This window comes from Falco punctatus, assembly GCF_963210335.1.
Source record: "Falco punctatus genome assembly, chromosome: 9".
Lineage (NCBI taxonomy): Eukaryota > Metazoa > Chordata > Aves > Falconiformes > Falconidae > Falco > Falco punctatus.
The window spans coordinates 24,107,924-24,128,559 of NC_137589.1; the positions used below are offsets into that span (position 1 = coordinate 24,107,924).

Below are 20,636 nucleotides of genomic sequence, written 5' to 3' on the forward strand. Positions count from 1 at the left end.
AAAACTCTTTTTTGGCAGCAGTGGTGTTTCCCGAGCTTTTGAAAAGGAGTTAGTATCAGTTGTACAATTTAAAGCTTTCTTTGTCTACGTCTACAGGGCTGCTGTACATGCCATGGCTGAAATGAGGCTAATCCTCATGACCAAGCAGAGGAAGCAGAGGTCTTTACTGCTTGCGTCCCTGGGTTACCTCTTCAATAAAGTGGCAGTGCAAGGCTGCATATGGCTGACACAAATGAGACAAGTCAGTCTAAGAACTGAGATGGAAATGCAAATAATCCACTGAAAATGATGGATCATATACATAGTCTGTCATAACCACTCCAGAACACATCAGACCTCTCCTAATGTGACAGCAAGGCCTGATCCAAAATCTGAATGTAGACCAATATGGGCTCTGCAGAATGCCTTGCCAGGGAAAGCAATGGCTGTTCATACCTTGTCAACAGGTTTTTCCCTTCCATGCTCTCTGTAGAGCTGCCTCCCAGTTGTTTCAGTCACAGTGAGCTATTGATGCTTACCTGTCTGTTTCTGACAGAGACAGGCTAGGGGCAGCTGTTCTGGGAGGCCAGTGACATCTGGCAAGACACAGTGATAAAGGTAAAGGTAGAAAATTTCAGTGTGCTTGTTTGCATGGATTGCTCAGGGCCAAAGCTCTGTTTCACTAGAGCATTTGGACTGTTTCTCTTGGAGCCAAACTGGAGGTGCACTTTAATTCTAGATAATCAGTATCTATTATCGAAACATGTTCAGATAGTGATCCAGGCATTTTCTGATGACGGCATTGCCACCCTAGTTGTCTGATTCACTTGATAATAAAACAGCTTCCATCTTTGAGGAATATGCATTTTGATTACCTGTTTATGAAGAGCTTGTAGCTACTTTGCGTCCTTGACCCCCGAAGGGTGGGGTCCCATGACCTGTGTGTCTGTGGAACTCTCCCTGAAACGAATAAAGGAAATTTCAGAACCAAAGGAATGGTAGCAGCACTCAGCATCATGTCTTAGATCAATTACAATGAGGAGGAAACAGACTGGCTACTTCCTCTCCTGTGTCCTTGCTTGGGCATGACAAATGGCTGTTTGATAAGGCTAAGTGAGTATTACACCAGCAGTATTCCCAGTTCTATAGTTATTGTTACTTCCTCTTCGTAACCTTTCACGTGCATGTAATTTGGAGAATAGTTGTGTAGGTACAATGGTTGTTATCTCCATACGTATGGGGGAAACTTCTGAAAGAACTTCTGCTCTTCAGAAATTAACCCTAGTATTTGTTCTATTCCCAGGTGGGGAAATGTGGAGGGGGGGGGTGTGGGGGGAACCATGAAACTTCTCTGGCTTAATCCAAGTAGGATATAAAATCATTGAAATGAACACTGTTTGTAAATATTTCACTGGTTATTTACTTCATTAAATATATTGTGAATGTTTCTACATCGTAAAAATCTGGTGGGAATATAGGATCGTTTGTGAGTCATTAGCAAATAAGATTTGTATAATTTTTCACCTTCAGTCATCTCTGCTGCTACAGAAAGGATACACATTGCTTTATCCAAATACATGAAGGCTGAAATGCATAGGGACAAAGGGAAAGGGTTATGCAAGTGGTAGTTCCATGAACATTTCTTCTCACAGCAGAGATGTTTTAAATCCTTTAGGGAAGGTTGGAAAGGTTAGATTTTTTCTTCACCTGGACATTTTCATTGATCTTGTTTGTAGAATTGCATATTAAACTATTACTTGGGCAGAATGATAAAGATGATAAGATAAGCTATGTAGAAGCAATCATTTAGGTCAGCTTTTTCTCTGGATAAAATATCAATGAACTACACCCTGAGACTTCACTCTGAATTCCAACATGAAAACATGACATTGAAGTCTAGTGTACCAACCACCAACTGCAATTTTAAAAACTAGAAAATCTATGGTCACGTTGCTAAAATATGCATAAACATGTTTTTTCAAGCTGCAAATGGTAGTGACAAAATGTGAGATTTGAGATAAGCCAAATACTCAGGGATAGTTACCAAAGTTAAGATTCAGTCTTGTGTTCTAAAGCTACATGCTTTTTAATGAGAAAGCTTTGCAAAATTCTCTGCTTACCCTATAGGTTTCACATAATTGTATAAATACATCTTGAAAAGCATATAAAATTCCCCTTAGGTTTTGTCTCAGCTGTTATGGCAGTGGGACAAGTTGGCTAGTTTCAGTGGCCAGACTACCATGTTTTGGTCACAAATCCAACACCTTCATGATGTTTAAGTAACATGTGGCCCTCAAAGAAGTTGATACAGTAGATTATTGAATTATTATATGTTAAATAAGCTTCTAAAGTACAGTCTGGATAGAGATATTGATCTCCTTTAATAATGGTGCTCTACTAGATGGTAATATTTCTTTTCAGAGAAGAATGCATTTTTCTAATACATTATCTCATGAAAAAATGTCTGCAGCAAACAAGCTCTCACATTCTGTGTTTTCTCCTGTGTTTTTAGAGTTTTCTCTTACAAAATTGTGAGTATAAACAGCTACCAATGTCTCAGTGGAGACTGAGACACACACAGATTAACTGGAATGAGCCTTTGTCAAGTTTATGACCAAATTTTTTTTAAAAAAGGACTTACTCAACAGGCTCATGGGTTTACCTTCACTATGTGCCAATTAGGTATGTGACTGACACATATGTGTCGCATAGGGAGCAGCTGCAATCTCTGGTTTTTATTGCTGCTGGTATTGATTGCAATTCTGGAGCTTTAGAAAAGAGCCTTTCAGGAGGAGAATATCAACAGCAGTTATCTGAGTAGCCTCACCTTCCTCATCCTTGGGGCCGAGAGCTTGCGGCTGAGAGGCTATTACATGTTTGTTTTTTTTCCCAGGATGTATTTGCTTTCCCTCTGTGAATTATCTCCTGGCAGACTTGTGATAACACAGTGGTGACCCAGGTTTTTTGCCATCTTTTCTAGGGAAATCATCCCTTGAGATCATGCTCTATGCCTTTTATTTTGCCTAGTACATTTTAAACCTTTCAAATTTGGAAGAGTTTGGTTAATATGTACCTACAAATTTCATGAGAATCAGCAGCTGGGTATCATAAACCCAAATTAATGCTCCCCAGTGAGAAAAAGCAAGGACTACTCAGCAGTGTTACTTGTGGTATCAATGAATTAACCAGTTGGTGTCCATACACTGTTGCATCATAACTGATGTAGTGGACACTACGGTTATTGCCTTAGGGAGGAAATTTCTGGGATAAAGAAACACACAGATGTTTACAGAGCACATGTGAGTCCATGCCACAGGATGACATAATTCTCCATTTCTCATGGAGGCTCATAGAGGGAGGAAGTAAACTCCAAAGTACAGAAGTAAACTTCCACCTCTGGATCTGAAAGCTTAGGAGAAGCTCCCCCAGGAAGGGTGGGAAAAAAGGTTGAAAGAAGATGGGAGGGTGGGTAACTGGAATGGAGAATAGGAATGGGCAGGAGTCTGACAGGGGGAGCTGGAATGGTAAGCTTGGTTTTTTTAGGAGACACTGATGACATTTGGAAACAAGAACTTTTTGCTCTTGGACAGTGTGAATGGCCTGTCTAGATGTCCCTAGCTCAGATTCCAATTTAAACATGAAGATACACAAGCACAGCAATATTTCCCTTCCTGCTGAATTCCCTTCTTTGCTTCATAGTATCCCACTACACTGTGATTTAAGTGGCTTGGGAAGGACCCTCACAGATGTCTACCGCTGGTTTTTCACTGAATGGATTATCTCCCAAACAGTTTCTTTCATACTATTCCTGCCATCAAAGTATTGAAAGTGGAGCTAAAATTCCATCTCTGATATCTCTGGACAAAGTAAATCAAAAGAGCAGCATTGCAACCTAGTAGTTAGCACAACAAAAAATAACACACTGAGCTGGAAATACACAATGGTTTTGGGACAAAAATTAAGAGAAAACAAATGGTTGATTGATTGGTTTTTTCCTCTAGATTTCAGAATTTGTCCCTTTGTTTTTGAATGGGCTTGAAGAAACTTTAATCCCCACTATTCAAGTCTTAGGTATTATTCATAGATTCAACTGATCTCAGTGCTGCCATATTGACGTTGCCCATCGTATGCATTTGTGGCATAGCTCCACTGTTTCTCATCTGTTTCAAGACCCCGTGTTCCAGAAACATGCTATCAGGCTTTCTCTGTGATCTGCTGGACAGCTTCACGTGGTAAAGGGGGCATAAAGCAAGAAAGAAGTGATGGTGCTGCACGGTAACGGGGGAATATATAGCTTTACGGTAGGACACAAGTAAAAAGGAATCCAGTATAAAAGGATCCTTTTTCTCTGCAGCTTAGCACAAATATATGTCCCTAGTCATGTAACTACAAGTGCATGGAAGTACCTATCACCTGACCATACATGGGTAGTCTCACATTTCAAGGGACAAAAGCGATGAGTACATAATTCATAAATATAATATTTCAGGAAAATCTTACCTCTCCTGTGTCCTCGGTTAGACAGTATCAAAGATGTACTTTCAGAAATACTATTAGAATCACTGTAGTCCACAGAGAGTTGTCTGTAATCTTCTGTTGACCGACTATAATTCATTAATCTGGACCCTTTGTCTAGAAACAGAAAGGAAATATGGTGAATCACATACTTTAATTATAAATCACTGTATCTGCATGGTAATGTGAATAACATTTGGCTTTACTAATTTTTATATAGCCCATGTCTATCTGTCTTCTAACCCTGACTTAGTTCCCTAGGGACTGAGGAAAGCCTGACAACTTCATTCTGTTATTTCATAATCTTGTTTTGACCCAATATAGTTCTCATAGTTCTCCTCAACCATTCCAAATAAAACAAATCTAATATATTAATTCTATTCTGCATATTTAACTGACAAGTTTCAAAGTGCAGATAACCTGCAAGGTTTTACTCCTGTATATTCTGAGGCCCAAAACCTTCAGCTATGAAGTATTCTTTCTGTGCACAGAACAGACAGTGCCCAGACACAATCCACTACCAGAGTCGGCTGCAGAAATTCCATTAAGGGATCATCCTAAGTCATTAGGAACTACATATTTCTGTTGCAGCCTAACTTTACTTCGGTTGCATTGTCTCTTATCCTTTTCCAGAATCTCAGAAGATAATAATTTTTAATTTTAAAAAAAATAAATTAATTCTGCCTTGAAAAGTGTGGCTCAAGTTTTCAATGTAAGTGACGTCCTGATTCATAGAAGCCATAGAATGTAAGCCATGTGACCTGAACCCCTAGAAAACACAGAGATCACCCCCTGATGCATAGTCACTAGAAGCAGTAGAAGGGAAATGGCAGGAATTTGTGGCTAATAGAGGGCTGAAGATGGGACCATCCCTTTTGGCAGCAGCAGAGTTTTCATCAGTTTATGCAAGTGTGTATCTGTAAGCTCAGTTTCTGGATAAGTGAGTGAGCCAATATGATTTGAGGGGTGGTTTGTCTAGCTGTTTTCAAAAGAATCCCCTTTTCTTATGACCAATAATACCTAATAGAAATGTTTCACAGGCATTAAAGCATGAATGCTTTAATGGAAGTTAATGGAACTTATATGTGATCTGCTGAACAGGAATTGGACTGTTCATATACCTGATGTTGAGCATATCCAAAAAAAGTCTGGATAGCTTGAGCCAACTTTTCACTTGCCCCAAAATCAGAGATTTCTGTTGAAGTGAACAGTACAATATAGAGACTAAGAAAAAGAACTCTCCGACCTGAAGTCCACATTTAGTTACAGTTAATTACTCTGAGGGATAGTAAAATCTTGATCTTAGTCAAATGAAATGTGAAAATTGTATATTCTAGTTTATTTGTATGAGCAGGATTTGGTCTTATGTCTTGAAATCACTCCAACAATCCATGTGTGGATTTATAAAATGTCTTCTGAATACAAAAACGAAACTAAAATGAAAAAGAAGCCACAAATCTTTGTTTGAGTGATCAAACAGGAAGGATGAATGTATATTCCTTAACGGCAACAGAATTCCTTCATAGAATCCCACTTGTTACCTTCAAAAATGCATGGGAGTGTATGAAGTACAAAGCAGTTTAAAAGTAGGTTTGTTTTATATGCACAAGTTTTATGCAAAGGGCCTTCAGAGTCTAATCTGTGCAAGCTGATTTGTTATCACTGCTTCACAGCCCTCAGACTGCTATCCTTTGTGGAAATAAGGAACAGAAGCCTTGCTGACTTGCCTCAGAGTCTTTCCATTATGATATCATTTATATGTAAAGCAATAAATATCCTGTCCAACACTACATGTAATCACTACAGCATGAAATTAAACAATTCACCGAGCTTGGGAAAGACTGTGAAAAGGCTGGCGGTATCCTTATTACACAGTTCAGATTATAAGTGTTTCTTTACCTTGGTGAAAATTCATCTGGGAAAACAGTGGTGAGGTGTCCGGTATTTTCTCGTGCAGTCTTTTCCTTATGACATGACTTCTGTTAAGCTGAGAGGTTGTGCTGTCTTCGGTGACTACCTGCTCCACCTAGAAGACAGTAGTCCTGCAAGTCAATGTCATATGATATGTGGACTTCAGACTCTCATCTAAAGTGATCCTTGCCCTCTGTCTTCCAGGAGCTGCTAATTTGATTGGTATAAGCAACTTCATCTCCTCAGTTTAACACAAAGCAGGACTGGGTTTTTCTGGCTTCATGCTGTCATGCTAGCTGTATTTAAGAGAGGACACCCTCTGTTACAGGAGGAAATAGAGAGTGCAAGGGAAAAGGTCATCTCAGAAATGTTAATGAATACTGGTTGAAAACAGAAAAATGTATTTGCAGTGTGATTTCCTCCAGTGTCATTCAGCTTGTCAATAAAAAAATGCTTGTTGATATTTCAAATCCTGAAAAAGACTCAGGTGCTCACTCATTAAAGACTTGACATAGTCAGGCTTGATAGCATAGAAAATGGTCGGTTCTACTTAAGGACGATGAATGAAACTCTCAATATGATGTAAATGTGACTTCTTTGAATTTCACAAAGAAAATCTGAAACCAGAGCAACAACGGGGAACCTTTTCCCTATGTAAAGTCCATTCCTTTGGCCAATATGAAGTTTCTGTAAAGGTTATGATTGCTTCAGTAGTAACCAAAGAAATGAAGACACTGTAAGTGCAAAAGCTGGATTTGTATCATTTGTATATTATCCAGGGGTGTAAGAGTGGTGTGAGAGATTACTTCATTGCCTCATTTGCTTGTACACCTGCCCACTCAATTTCCTACTTAGAAGCCTAGAACCAAATCTCACTTAATTCATACAAGCGTTAATATCAGGCAATTGCTCACTTGCATCCTATGTTGCTGTTCATCTCTCTCACCAAAGAAAAGTTGATGATTAGAGTATGAGAGTAGTACCTACCTCACTGACACTTCCCACAGCAAACTGGACCATTTTCTTTATATAGACATTTGCAGGTAAGGAAACAGATTCCTTCTGATGTGCCTCACATGCTTCCAGAATTGATTCAGGAGAAAGTCTTTTATGTGGCAGATCTTCACATAGTGTCAGCAAGAGCGTGTGTAGTTGGTCACTCAGCTGGAGGGACTGAGTCAAAATGGAGATATTGTTAAATGACATCTCTCAGTGGTCTGAAACCCTGTTTGAACTGGGACCAGGAATTTTTGTCTTTCACCCTGGGTGCGAAATGCTTGCTGAATTCCTTTAGATTTTGGGAAGATTCCAAACAGGCAGCATAACAGCACTGAATGGAGCCTCTAATGGGATCCAGGATAGCCTTGAAGGGAACTAGCTTCTACAAGGAGGGTCATCAGCCTGTATAGGAGCTATTTGGTGACAGACAACAGCTCAGTCTGCTCCACAACTTTGCTATTTAGACTGTGAATCTTAAAGATTCATGTCTGTAAGACTTGTGGCGACATTAGCTTCAAAAAGTTGAGGAGTTATGCCAGCCAAAACTGTTGCCATAGAGACCAGATACTTAAATTTTAGTAATTTAGCTTGTAGAGCCTTTTCTCTTAGATCATGTATAATCATGAAAGGGAGGTTAAATCTAGTAAAAGCTTGTGCTCTCTAAATAAAAAACATGCAATCAAAGGCATGGATGTAGAAATGAAGTAAATTGTGTGCAAAGATACAAATCTTTGAAAGGATTCTGGGTAAGCAAGAAATACAAAATTTCAACTAGCAGAGATGCTGGTAGAATTTGCTTAGAAATAAGGACTGTTATTTAGTTTTATTCCAGCATCTCATTCTTTGAAAAAGCACATAAATGTGCACAGGACCACAGTCATGCCAACACAGTGTTTTTCTTTTAGCCCTTCCTGCCTTAGAATCATAGAAACATTTAGGCTGGAAAAGACCTTTAAGATCATTGAGTCCATCTATAAACCTAACACTGCTATGTCCACCACTAAACCATGCCCCTAAGTGTCATATCTATGTCTTAAAAAAATACCTCCAGGGATAGTTACTCAACGACTTCAATGGGCAGCCTGTTCCTTATTACAGTCTTGCAATAAATAATCTTCAAAAGCAAGGTACATTTCATCTTAATGGGAGGAATTCTGGTTTTTGAAGAAAAAAAAAAAAAAGGAAAGTAAGGGTGAGGCCTAATTAAATTCCTGATTTGGATGAACTTTTATTTTTGGTGAAGTCTGGACCTTGACATAATCTTTCCAATTATTTCTAGTGGTTCAAAACATAAAGTTGCTCTTACCAAGACTTCAGATCATGCTTCTCAATCTTTGAACCTACTAATATAAGACAGAATGAAAGAAAACAAAAATGTGTTACTGGCCTGGTTTGGAGGAACTTGGTAGTCTGCTGACCAATAGAGGGTCATTCCCAAGGAATACACCAACATCTGTCAAAACAGAAAAGGAAACCCTTTATGAAGTCAACATTAAATATAGAAAAGCCGTGTATTAGAGGGACTAGCTGTCTGTGTGCTTGATCACAAAATGGCAGAAGCCAAACAAATATTATTTTTTTAAACTAGACTAAGGGAAACATATATAAACATATATAAAAGTACAATTGTGACTCTTGGCTTGTGGACTAGATAGCATACAAGGAGTATTGTTCAGCATGAGGGGCTGAGCCAGGCTGCCCTCTATCCAATGATGCCATGAGTAGGAAAAGAAATTTGAACTCCTTTCTTAATTTTAAAGCTCTCCCGCCGGTGATTAAAGCTTTCTCCTACCTGTGGGACTGACTAGCAGTTGCGTTTAGAAAGAAGATTACTGGAGTAAGGGCGGTCTATTCCTAAGCTTCATGTTTCTGCATAGCATCTAGGTAATGTGGGAGTCTGAAAATACTGTGTTCTGCCTGAGGGAAGTATACACTTCTGTGGTCCTAATGGTAGTTAAAACTTTTAGGTACCTGAGTGTTTTATCTTACTGTCGTGCCTGAGACATTCATTTGGCAGGTAGAAGAAAAGTAAATTGTTATCAAACCTGAACATATTTCTGACTTCCTGGGAGTGCTTCCACTCTCTGGTTCTATAGATACCACAGTCTTACTGCTTCTGGGATTGGAATTACCGTATCTGGTCAAACGTCAGGTTCATGGAAATATTCTTGGTTTCTGTGAGCCTTTAAAAATAATACATTTCTGCAGACCTTGAGGACTGCTGTTCAAAATTGATTTTGGTGTTGACATGCATGCTAATCTGATGGCAAGCTGCAAGACTCACGTAAATCTTTCTAACTCTAGTCTAATTTATTTAGTGTTATTAGAAATGGAGTTTGACAGTAGGTACTTGGTATGCTGCATTAAAACCCACAAGCTTGTCTTCATGAGGTACTGTCAAGATTTGTTTTGTAATACACCTCACCTTTGTTAGTCCGATACGCTGGGTTTTACTTTGTCTGTGGAGCAGTTCTGGTGCACTGAAAGGGACAGCTTCCATCTGAGATGCATTGTTTTGGAAGGACAAATTTCCTTCAGCAGACAGTAGTACTGACCATGGACAAATCACACAGATGGCAGGGTCTGAAAAATTTTGAAGAAAATAATGAATGGGGTTCTTAGTGTTGAATTCACTGTGCTCAGGAAGTCATATTGCTGATGTCTCAACTGCCTAGCCAAACCCATCACTGAAGTTTCCTGGAGATGTACCTAGAAGTCAGTGGAATCATTTTCATTTATGCCTAGCTGGTTTTGTCAGCTGGAGTTCAGTGGTGGTTAAAGACTTTATTTCTCTCTCACATTGTTTCACACATATAAACAATATATTGATTTCAATGGATTTCTGAAGTTCAAGGAAAGGAAGAATTACATCCCATGTGCAAATTCTGGACAACTTGACATTTTTGGTAGATCGTCTTGTGCAAAGCACAAAAGAATATCTGAAGAGTAGAACACTCCTTCCAATAAAGCATGAATACTTTGAAGCTGGCATTTGCAAAAGACCTTAAGTTAGCTTCCATTAAGTTGCAAGGCTATGGTACAAATCTCTTCTCTTTGGTGATATTTTTTTTGTTCTGTGTGCTTCTTATAGTAGTGAGTCAGCTCTGCATTGTAGTAACCTCTCTTTAAGTGTATTGTGTCTACCAAAGCCAAGTTACTTTGACAGAAAGTCAGTGTCAGGAGTCAGTATCTTTTTCTTTCTACTGTACAGATGAAGAAACTGATGCAAAGCCCGGATTTGATGACTACACCATGTTAGTCAACAGAGGCTGAGGCAGCAGTAGAAACAAACTTCCCAAGTCCCATTGCTATAACCTGCTAAGCTTTTCTTTAAGTGGAAACATCATTTCCAACTAACCTGAACTTTGGGATTTTTTTTACCAGAATGCACATATGAAAACTACCCAAACTAAAAGTTAGTCTAGATTCTACCAGTAATGTGAAAAGCCATGGTATTTTAGCATTATTCACATTCAGTACTTCTGTCAGTTCTGTTAAAAGAGGGGATATTTCAAGTATTGTCAAATGGTAAATGTAGGCTCCTAAACTTGATAAGACCCTGAGAAAATACTATTTGAAGGTGTCTCAGTAATGGGCTGGGTTCTTCTTGTAAAAGGGCTGAGTACTCTTAAAAAATATCACTGAAGAGATCCACTGAGGTCAGTCCCAGCGGTCTGAAGCAGGAGTAGAAACATTAGGATGTGAAGTCTTCTGCAAACACTCTGCACTTGCATACATATGTTGAGTGCATTTGACCAAAGACATCCAAGTGATTTCATTAAAATATTTGTTTAAAAAACACGATTAAAAGCATATAAGATCAATCTGTTTACTTTAGAAAGAGGAAAAGCTGCAGTATCTATGACAATATTTAGATATAGGGTTCCTGGAAATACAGGTAACAAAACAAAACAAAGTTGGCTGTTTAACCCTTCTCTTCAGTCTAGACTGTGAGAACAGAGACCATTCAGATCTCTATAGGAGAACAGCTCAGAAACATGCCCAAAAGGCTTTGGTATTTTAGCATTTAAAAATTATATATTAAAAATTAGCTATTTAGATCTTATTCATGTTTACCTTTACATCAGGAAAATGGATGGTAAAAATGGGTAAATTGTTAAGCTGGGAACTCATATACACCTGGGAGGTTTGTATAGCCAGAGGACCTAGAGATTCAAGACTTACGGACACTGGTATTTGCAACAGTTGTGGCATTTACTTCTTTAGAAAATAAAAGGTCTTAAAATCATCACCTAGCTTTCTCTTTTGCTCCTTTCCCATTTTCTTTAGTATTGTGTGCAAATACAGCTAGCACATGCTGGGAAATTTGTCTGTTTTAGAAACAGATAGCCAGTTTATACTTTAGCCCCGAAGATCACCTGGCCTTCTGTAATGTTGGCCAGCAAACAAGTGAGCATAGCTGCCTAACCAGTCAGTGCCCAAACACTTTGCAAATACTGCTATAGCAAGTGGTGCTGACCGTCACCAGGTCTAGCAGGATTTATCACCTCAAACACAGCAGTACTAGCCCTGAGAAGAGGCTGATTCCAGAAGCAGTATAGCTGTAGCTGGGACGTGGAGCCAGGTATGCCTTAGTCAGCTGGGACAATGCTATGGAGGGACAGTTCACCTTTGCTGCCCTATAAGAAATGAGCACTGGGGATTCAATTTCAGAATGAGTCCAACTTGGCATCCCTTCTGGACTTGAGCTCTCTAAAGACATTTGAGCAGCCTTGAATATGACCTACAGACCAGCTTGGTTCTACATCCCTACTTCCTCATGTTTTACTCTTCTTCTGATCATAATACCCTACATTTATCTTGTGCAGCATAGGGAACATAGGCTGATTATCTCAATTCAATAGACATCAAACAAGTGTTTTCCCTTTTAAAACAAAACAAAACAAAACAAAACAAAACAAAATAAAACCAAGAAATCAGGAAAACGTAAGTGTCAGCTTAGTGTCTGGCACAGAGTTATTAAGCTGCCATAGACCTGAGCTGAATCTATCTAGGTGGGTATCTCTGTGCTGCACTCCTTTGCACATTTCTGGTGCCTGATCTGGGTGTTCTAGCCTCTTGTTACACTAGATAACAGAGAACTGATAGGGTAGTCAACCTGCTAGTCAAGTGTTCTAGTCCATTAAAAACTAGTTGGTAATAAAAGTCCACTCCTCCAGCTATAGCAGAAGTTGCACATCAGTATTCTGTATTTTGATTCTATATGCTCATGAGGTAAGAACACATCACGTTCATTCTCCCCCAAAAAAAGGAATATCCATTGTCATAAACAATTCTAAAAATGTGACAGGTTTCTCAGGTGTGCTGTCTTGTACAGCTGGCCTGCTTGACAAGCATTCATCATGATTACTTGCCTAGCCATTGTAAGTCACATTATTATCATCAAAGATAAAAACCTCTCACTAGATAAATGAGCCATGCAGATTTGCCTGTCCTCCTCTATCAGTACATGAAGGACATGATCCTAGCTGGCATGGTGCTTTCTGTTTGTGTTTTATTCAGATTTTAGGAAGGACTATTCTGTCCTGCTCCACTGTGTATAGTTGTACTTAGCTGAATTAATATCTGATGTGTAATCTGGAAAAAAAAAAAACAAAAAAACACCAAAACCTTGGGGATCTCTTATGTAGGCAGAGCAGTCTACATGTAATCCCAGCAGCACTGAAAGATTTCTCATTTTTATTAGCAATATGCTTCTATTGTTCATTAGTGCTCTTTGTCTCAAAACCCCCACCCCCTGCCCCAAAAGCCAAAACCCTCAAAAGAACTAAAGTAACTCAAGGATGAATTTCCAACAGTAAGAACTATAAGAAGATACTCTTCACCTCACCTTTGTGAAGATCCTCCAGAAGCTGCACTGTGGCCAAGTACAAGAGTGCCCATACTTCTTCTTCCTCCAAGGGGCTTCCTTTTGCCCACAGGACCTCGGCCAGTGTCACACAGGAACTGCTCATGCCTGCTGCAGTAGAAACCAGATTTTGGACACACTAGAGAAACTGAATTGCTCAAAGCAAACCATACTGGTTACAACCATACCCTTGTCTCACGACATGAAATATTTTGTGAACCACCCTACTTCTCTGTTCACAAAAGGTAAGTATCATTCATCCCTATCTTAATCTGAGTAAGAATGAGTAAAGGGACTGAACTAAGTGACTTCGTGTAAGCTTTTTGAGCCCTTTTACTCATCAGTTGAAACCAATCACAAGATTCTGTGGGGCAAGTAGTTTTTACTTGGGAGATCCTTCATGAATATGTGCTGTTCAGACTTTGTGAGTGATTATCTGTATGGTAGGACATTTATTTTGTTGCTTAATTGGATGCCCTTGTCTATAAAATCATAACAGTTAATCTCAGAAAAAAAAAGAATGGCAAAGCAGAACATATGCACTGTAACATGAAAAGTTTATAAACACAGTCCAACAGAGCAACTGAGTTTTATTCATTGCCCAGCAGATTGCTCAGTAAAAGCTGGTAGACTCTTACTGAATTCATTGATGAGAGATTTTCTTGGTCCAACACCTGAGACTCAGAACTTGCAGTTCATCCATACCAATAAACATATAAACTTGCTTTATTTCACTAAACCAAATTAAAAGATGATTCCCTCTGTGAGCTGCTGAATAGCAATTTAGTGCTCCCAGCACACTGTCCCATCTGACAGGTACGTAAGACCTGGCATACTGCAGAAGAATCTTGGTCCACACACTCTGTTTTGTCTCGGCTGCAATGAAGCATCAGATCACTTAGAGAAAGGCATCCTGTAGTGAGTCATAATTTAATCTCTTACTTATCAGAAAAGTATTTTCCTAATCCCAGCCAACTAGAAATGGACTTCTGACTTGAAGTATCAAGGCTTCTTTTCCTCCAAATGTTTTATCATGTTAAGTATTGTCAAATAAGGGTTTTTTCTTTATAAATGGTTTGGTTTTCCATGTCACCAGTGTTAACATTTCTGCAATTTACTAATCTAGGCAGAGCTGCTCTAGGCCTACACATCTGTAAGGAAAACTGAATCCAAGCCGAAAATTTGCTAAAAAACCTCAAACTTAACTTATGTTTTTGCTGTTACTGTCTTGTAACAGAGAGCATCATAGGTTCATTGTATGATGTGTAAATAGGGGCAGAATGAAAAAAATTGGAGGTGATCCATCTATTGCATTGAGGTTTTCACATTGTAGACCACCAAGTGAGGGCACTAGAGCCTAGGATGCTATTGTCATGTATGAGAAACACCACTGTAACGTGAGGTCACTTACAGGCTGAACACAGATCTTTCCCATTTCTTCACCCTCTGCGCATCTGACTTACTGCTAACATTTGTTCCCTGTCTGCAATAGACTTTACTGTGTCTTACAGCTGATTTCTTTGCCAGCTTGTTGTTTACTGTGCAGTCTTCAATGGGTCACTGCAAGAGCAAAACAGTGTTCCACAGGAACAACTTGTTGCTGATTAATAGACTACTTAAACTTTGGTTCATGGGGTCTTGTCCTGGCACACTAGCTTCCAAACAAGGAATCACAACATTGGAAGAATGATCCCTTGCTGTAATTGCTGTGGGATTATGGACCAACCTAGTGACATTTTAAACAGAATCAGAGTCCTAATTTTAGTCTCTGTAGCTTCAAAGGATAGTAAAGCTCCTTAAGAACCTAACCTTAATTAGAAGAGACAGACAAAGCTTCTTAATCTAAGCCATCACCATTTCTCTTAATAATAAATTACTGTGGTAGCATTTCACTTAACCCTGTGGTACTGGGACTAAGCAATCAATTCACTTCCCCAGAGCTGGAACCTGCGTGGCTTCTCATATGGGTAATCCACCAGACTCTACTTAGTGCTGTGGGGAAAGGAGCCCTGCATCCTCTATTTTAGATAGAAGTGCTTATACCAAGTGATTTCAGTGCTGGTATTTCTAACTAGCTTAAGTTGTTACTCAATATGCAACTATCCAGAGTGTAGGCATTACAGCTTTATAGAGCCAAAGTGAAATCAGCAGTTATACCAGAGCTGGTTAACTTTTGTAGTGAATATTTTTTCAGAGTAAAATCAATGTCTCAGATTAATACTAAGTATGAATTAAATTAATTCTGCACATGATGATGTGCAAATGTCTTCCCAAAAATTATTAGATTGAATGGCCATGGAAATCATAACCTCTTTAAAGTGTAATAAATTATTGCTTTAATGCAATGTAGAGTTAAGCGATATGTTATCTTACAAGCAAATTGGCAACTGATCTTTAAACACACTCAGAATACCCTGTAATTTTGGGCTGTGTTTGACTCTTGGCTCTCAAGACCAGTATGATGTGGTATTTGACAAAAATATAACTGGGTGAGTGCTTGGAGAAAAAATACATTTCCTTTCCTTTTATAGCCAGACTGTGCTATGTCTATGATATGAGAGTAGAAGTGATATAAATATATTGTTATCATTGTAACAGTGCACATATTTATAGTCCCTCAATTCAATAAAATCTGTGATCCAGAACCAAAACAATTCTGACCTTCAAACAAGCCACAACTGATAAGGGAAAGCAGACAAATTGGGATGCAAGGAGGAAAAAGTTAACAATAACCTTGCAAAAAGGGACTTGATTATTTGCAGTAACACTACACATCAGGAAATTATGCTAGATCTAGTTGAGCCTGCAGGGAAAAATTAGAGCAGCAGAATGTAATCACCTACTTTGGAGTGTGGCCAGGATATAGAGGTTAACGTTTTTGTGCCTGGAAAAAGTATCAAAGGGCTTTCAGTGCCAATTCGTGCTCTGAGGTCAAATACAAATCTTCTGATGACTTCTGTGGAAGAAGGTAGTGACATCCAAACAGGCAAATTAGCCTGAAATATCCCCTCCCCATTCTAATCTTTGAAAAACATTCATTCATTACGTGGACTGTCTCAAGTCAATAGATTTTCCCCTGGAAGAATTTAATCTACTCCTCTTGCATAGATATGAAAGGTACGCTGAGGTGAAGCTAACCCATCATTTTGCCACAAACCTCCACCTATTTATCACATTTCTTTCTAAATTATTTTATTCTGGTTTGGTACATTATTTTTTATCATATGTGCAAGCTTTTATCCAAACAGTCATTGAAATTATGGTCAATGAAAGAAACTGAATTTATTGTAAAAGGTAATGAATTACAGCTTTGTATCTGAATTTAACTCTTAATAACAATCATGCATTAGTAATTTCGTATGCCGGGGTCACCATAAGTGCAACTTCGCTTTATTAGGTTTGGCAACCTTATTTAGTAAAATGGAAGGGAGAAACTTGTTTTTTTTCAACCTTCATCTTTAATTTTGCTGCTTTGTTGACCGTATAAATACAACAAAAGAGCTAAAAACTATTACTTTTGTAGGGAAACTGACCTTCCCTTATCAAACATGGTCATGTGAATTAAGAGTCCTCAAAAGAAAGAGGTCATCTGGACTCCTAAATAAATAACAGCCCTTTTCATGCAAGCCTATCAGAGGGAGTTTACTGGGGAGTTGGTTCAGCCGTAGAATCAGTTTCTATAGCATGAAAGGCTTAACTCATTACCTAAATGATGATGAAAAACACAGATTTAAAGGGGAGATCATAGGACACAGCAGTGAATAAGATGGTGAGAAAGGAGAATCATGTTTAGATTTTGAAATAATGGGGTCAAGTTTGTTTCTGGTCTGAAGCAGTAACAGATTTGCCCCATTTGGGCATCCTGAAGAACAACTGGAAATGAGAACTTTGGCCAGAAGTTTGTGTACAAACATAAAAACAACAACAAAGGATTAACCTTGGGTAGGAACCAAGCATTCTGTGAAGTGGAAAGGCTTCTGTCAACCAGAAATGCCTTTCAATTTTTACTGCCTGGAAGCTGTTCTTGCAGAGGTCTGGTCTTTCTTCTGACTGAACATCCAGTTCTGCTTCATTACTGTATCTGTATATTGCAAAATACCGAGCTGGAAACCTAACTAGCTTTTACATTGCTGAAGGCTGTAAATAGATGTAGATTTTGTAAACAATTGTGTCTGAGAAAGGTGTATTGCCTCCTTATGGTTTGGACATAAATGCTTATCACAGCCCCTCTACTAGAGGTGACTAATTGATTTTGACATGAATAAGTCAGAGAGAGGCCACGTAATTATGTCTTCTGATGGATCTGAGAGGTTGCTAACCTCAGCCACTAGCCACACTAAAAGAGTACGAGCATGGGCTTGTACTGATAGACAAGTGAGAGGGGGCTCGGAGCGTCACCTCTTCCCTTTGCACCACTATACACACAAAACATTGTCTACTCATAACGTATGTGTAAGCTGGTGTAAACCCACAGCACATGAAGACAAGAAAAAGCTGGCTAATACTCACTTTGCTTCATTTAACCACTACTCTGTGTGGAAGTATCTGAATCGGCATTGGTCACTTTCAAAGGCAACTTTAGAGACCAGCAGTTATTTCTTCTAGTGCTGCACTGAAGGACACATCAATAAAACTATACACAAGTCTATAAAAAGATGGTCTTTAGCCAATTTTCTCTGGATACAGTGGGTTTTTTAGCCTTCTAGCTCTTTCAGCTGTTGTACTCTAATTTCTGATTTATGTCTAGCAGTCCCATGTAGGCCTCAGGTGCTGCCTGACAGTCTAAAAGCACCTCCTGTAAATGAATGACCAAAACCAAGGGGACACAATCCTGCTTCAGTATAGTCAAAGGCAAAACTTCTTGTATCAGTGGCAGGAAGATGAAGTGGTGAAGTGGGTGGGTGGGTAGGGGGACTATTAGAAAGAAGAGACTTAGCCAGAGGACCTCAGGTGCTATTTTGCAAGATATCTAGCATTCTGCTTTCAAATCGAAGCTGATCAAATGACAGGAAAGATAGGAATTTGAAGTGACATTTTCCTAGGGTGTGGGAGGGCTAACAGACTGATTTTAAGGGCTGAAAAGGGGTCCATAGCAGACAGATGAGCAAGACAGACTTGCTAATTCTTAAAGATCTTTTAGAATGAAGAGCATCTAGAAAAATGCATTTTTAGTCAGCATCCTTTCACTTGATATGAGGTGCTGGACAATGTGTTAATTACCATATCAAGTAATGTAATTTTTGAACACACTCAGGTGAGGACTTCAACTTAGATAAAATCAGTCTGTCTATCCTGTCTCTTGACTTTCCTCTGTGGTTCCACCCCTCAAAGATTAATAACTTAAAGTAACATAGCTTTGAGGTGCCTTATATTTAAGAGTAGCTGAGCGATGAATTTGTGTCTTTATATCTTTGACACAAGAGTTCAGAAACTTCATCAAAAGGGACTGAAAATCCACTGAAGAGTAAAAGTAAATTAAAACATAAATAATATCTAAGGGCAAAACACATGCTTTTTTAGTATCAAGTATTCTAAATACCCTAAGAAAAGTTCTTGCAGCCTATGTCAGGCATTGCTGTGCAGTAAATCAAACTTGAATACAAAATCAGGGGGATTAAAAATAGGGCCAATACTATCATTTGGATTGAGCTATAGTTTTGAAATCATCACTGATAATTCCAAAATAAATTTACAGAATTTACAGTCTGTCCCAAGCCTAACAGCACATTGATGTGACATGACGAAGGCAGAACAATATCTGAAGTCACAGGTGCAGAAGGAATGGATGCACTAGCATCAGTCTCACTGCCTCTGACTTCCCTGAGTTGTGGTGGCGAGGACCGTGTTTGGTATGAACCTGAACCAGGGCCAGAATCACCTCTCTGCATTGTGTAGGAGGTATCTCCAGGAAGATACTTAACTGATCTCCTTTATGCACTTAAATATTATATAATTATAAATGTGAATCTAGAGATTTTTTTGAAATTTAAGATTATCGTACTATAGGTACAGATTAAATATTTGAGGTACAAAATAAATTCTGAACTGAAATGGGAAGATAGGGCTTGCTTTTTATAGAGACACAAGTTTATTGCATGGTACATATGTATTAAACTGATTCTGGGTCGCTATGGAGAGTTTGAGATCAGTGAAATAATTTTGCCCCACTCAAGAGTGTCTACACTTAAATATTCTTAAATGAACAATTTTCACATGAGGATCACAATCTTTTGTTGCTCCAGGCTGCATGTTATTTGCTTCTTTAAAAAAAAATCCAAACCCTTTAATCTGGAATACTATATGGAGATTTTGAGATGTGTTGGTGTCCAAGATAATCAGGACTAGGTACTTAGGAGATACTGAAGAAGCACTGGAAACTGGAACCAAACTGGGTGTCAGTGAGAACCTTAAACCTGTTTTGTTTTGCATCTGATTCACAGCAATCCACAAAACTGTAACATGCGATGGCCTACAGAGGAAAGATGATCACTTCAGTCTGTAACTGCAAGCTTTGGATAGGGTCTGACTGCATCTGTTGTGTTGATGACAGTTCTGGTTTAATACTTCAGGTTATATTTTGTTTTTGAAGAACAGTACTCTTCCATAAAACAGATGAAGCTTATAAAATTGTAGTATAGAAAGTATTTAGTAAGAAATGACTACTAAATGTATTGGGTTTATAGACACTATTCATCTATTGAAATTGAAAACCTAAGTAAATTCTCAAATAGTTAATTCTCAAAAAATATTGAAATGTAGTTAAAACTGAATTAAGTGAATGTTGTTGCTATCATCAAACTGATGACTATTACTGATAATATTAGGGGAAGTACAGAAAAACTGTATTGAAAATAAATGTAATTAATATCTGAATTATAACTGTATGAATATTTTAGAGAAATAAAAAAGGAAATAATCTGGGGAGATTAGATGCCATCACAGTGTACTTTAGACTTTTAAAAATATCTAAATTAAAGTCTGAACTTCTTGTGTATATAATGCATCTTAGGGCCAATACAGTAATCCTTTAATATATTTAAAGGCAATGCTTGATACATGCTGTCACTCATGACATGTTTTTTTACCTGGAAATATAAGCATGATAACTAGATAAAAAGCTGGATGATTGCTAATTACTTTGCTTAAGTACAGCCTACTATATTTCAGTGCTGCTTGTCCATAAAATGCCAATACATTTTAGCTGTATGAAAATGTGGAAGAGACTGAAAAGAGCACATTTTTTGAAAGAACTGGTTTAAAATTAACTTAAATCATAACCTGATTTATTCACATATATTCCATATGCAGATTTTATACTGTGACTCATTATACACTTGTTGTTATAATTTTGGAGAGAATACAC

At 38.4% G+C, this 20,636-nt stretch overlaps 2 protein-coding genes across 8 annotated transcripts in view; one reads left to right on the forward strand and one right to left on the reverse strand.

The window, feature by feature from the left end:
* MAPK8 (mitogen-activated protein kinase 8) overlaps positions 1-20,636 on the forward strand; it is a 185,838-nt gene that overhangs the window by 105,728 nt on the left and 59,474 nt on the right. The gene's annotated exons all lie outside the window — the stretch shown is intronic.
* The window catches only part of FRMPD2 (FERM and PDZ domain containing 2), a 79,611-nt gene that overhangs the window by 56,565 nt on the left and 2,410 nt on the right, over positions 1-20,636 (reverse strand). For 4 of the 5 annotated variants that reach the window (XM_080401535.1, XM_080401537.1, XM_080401539.1 and 1 more), the window contains exons 2-8: positions 13,256-13,384; positions 9,830-9,987; positions 8,792-8,857; positions 7,393-7,578; positions 6,394-6,520; positions 4,480-4,611; positions 855-939 (exon numbers count right to left, since the gene is read on the reverse strand). In XM_080401535.1, coding sequence (XP_080257661.1) covers positions 855-939; positions 4,480-4,611; positions 6,394-6,520; positions 7,393-7,578; positions 8,792-8,857; positions 9,830-9,987; positions 13,256-13,379 — 878 coding nt within the window. In that variant the 5' untranslated portion in view covers positions 13,380-13,384. The remainder of the gene's footprint in view (positions 1-854; positions 940-4,479; positions 4,612-6,393; positions 6,521-7,392; positions 7,579-8,791; positions 8,858-9,829; positions 9,988-13,255; positions 13,385-20,636) is intronic. The other variant, XM_080401536.1, reaches the window with a different exon arrangement.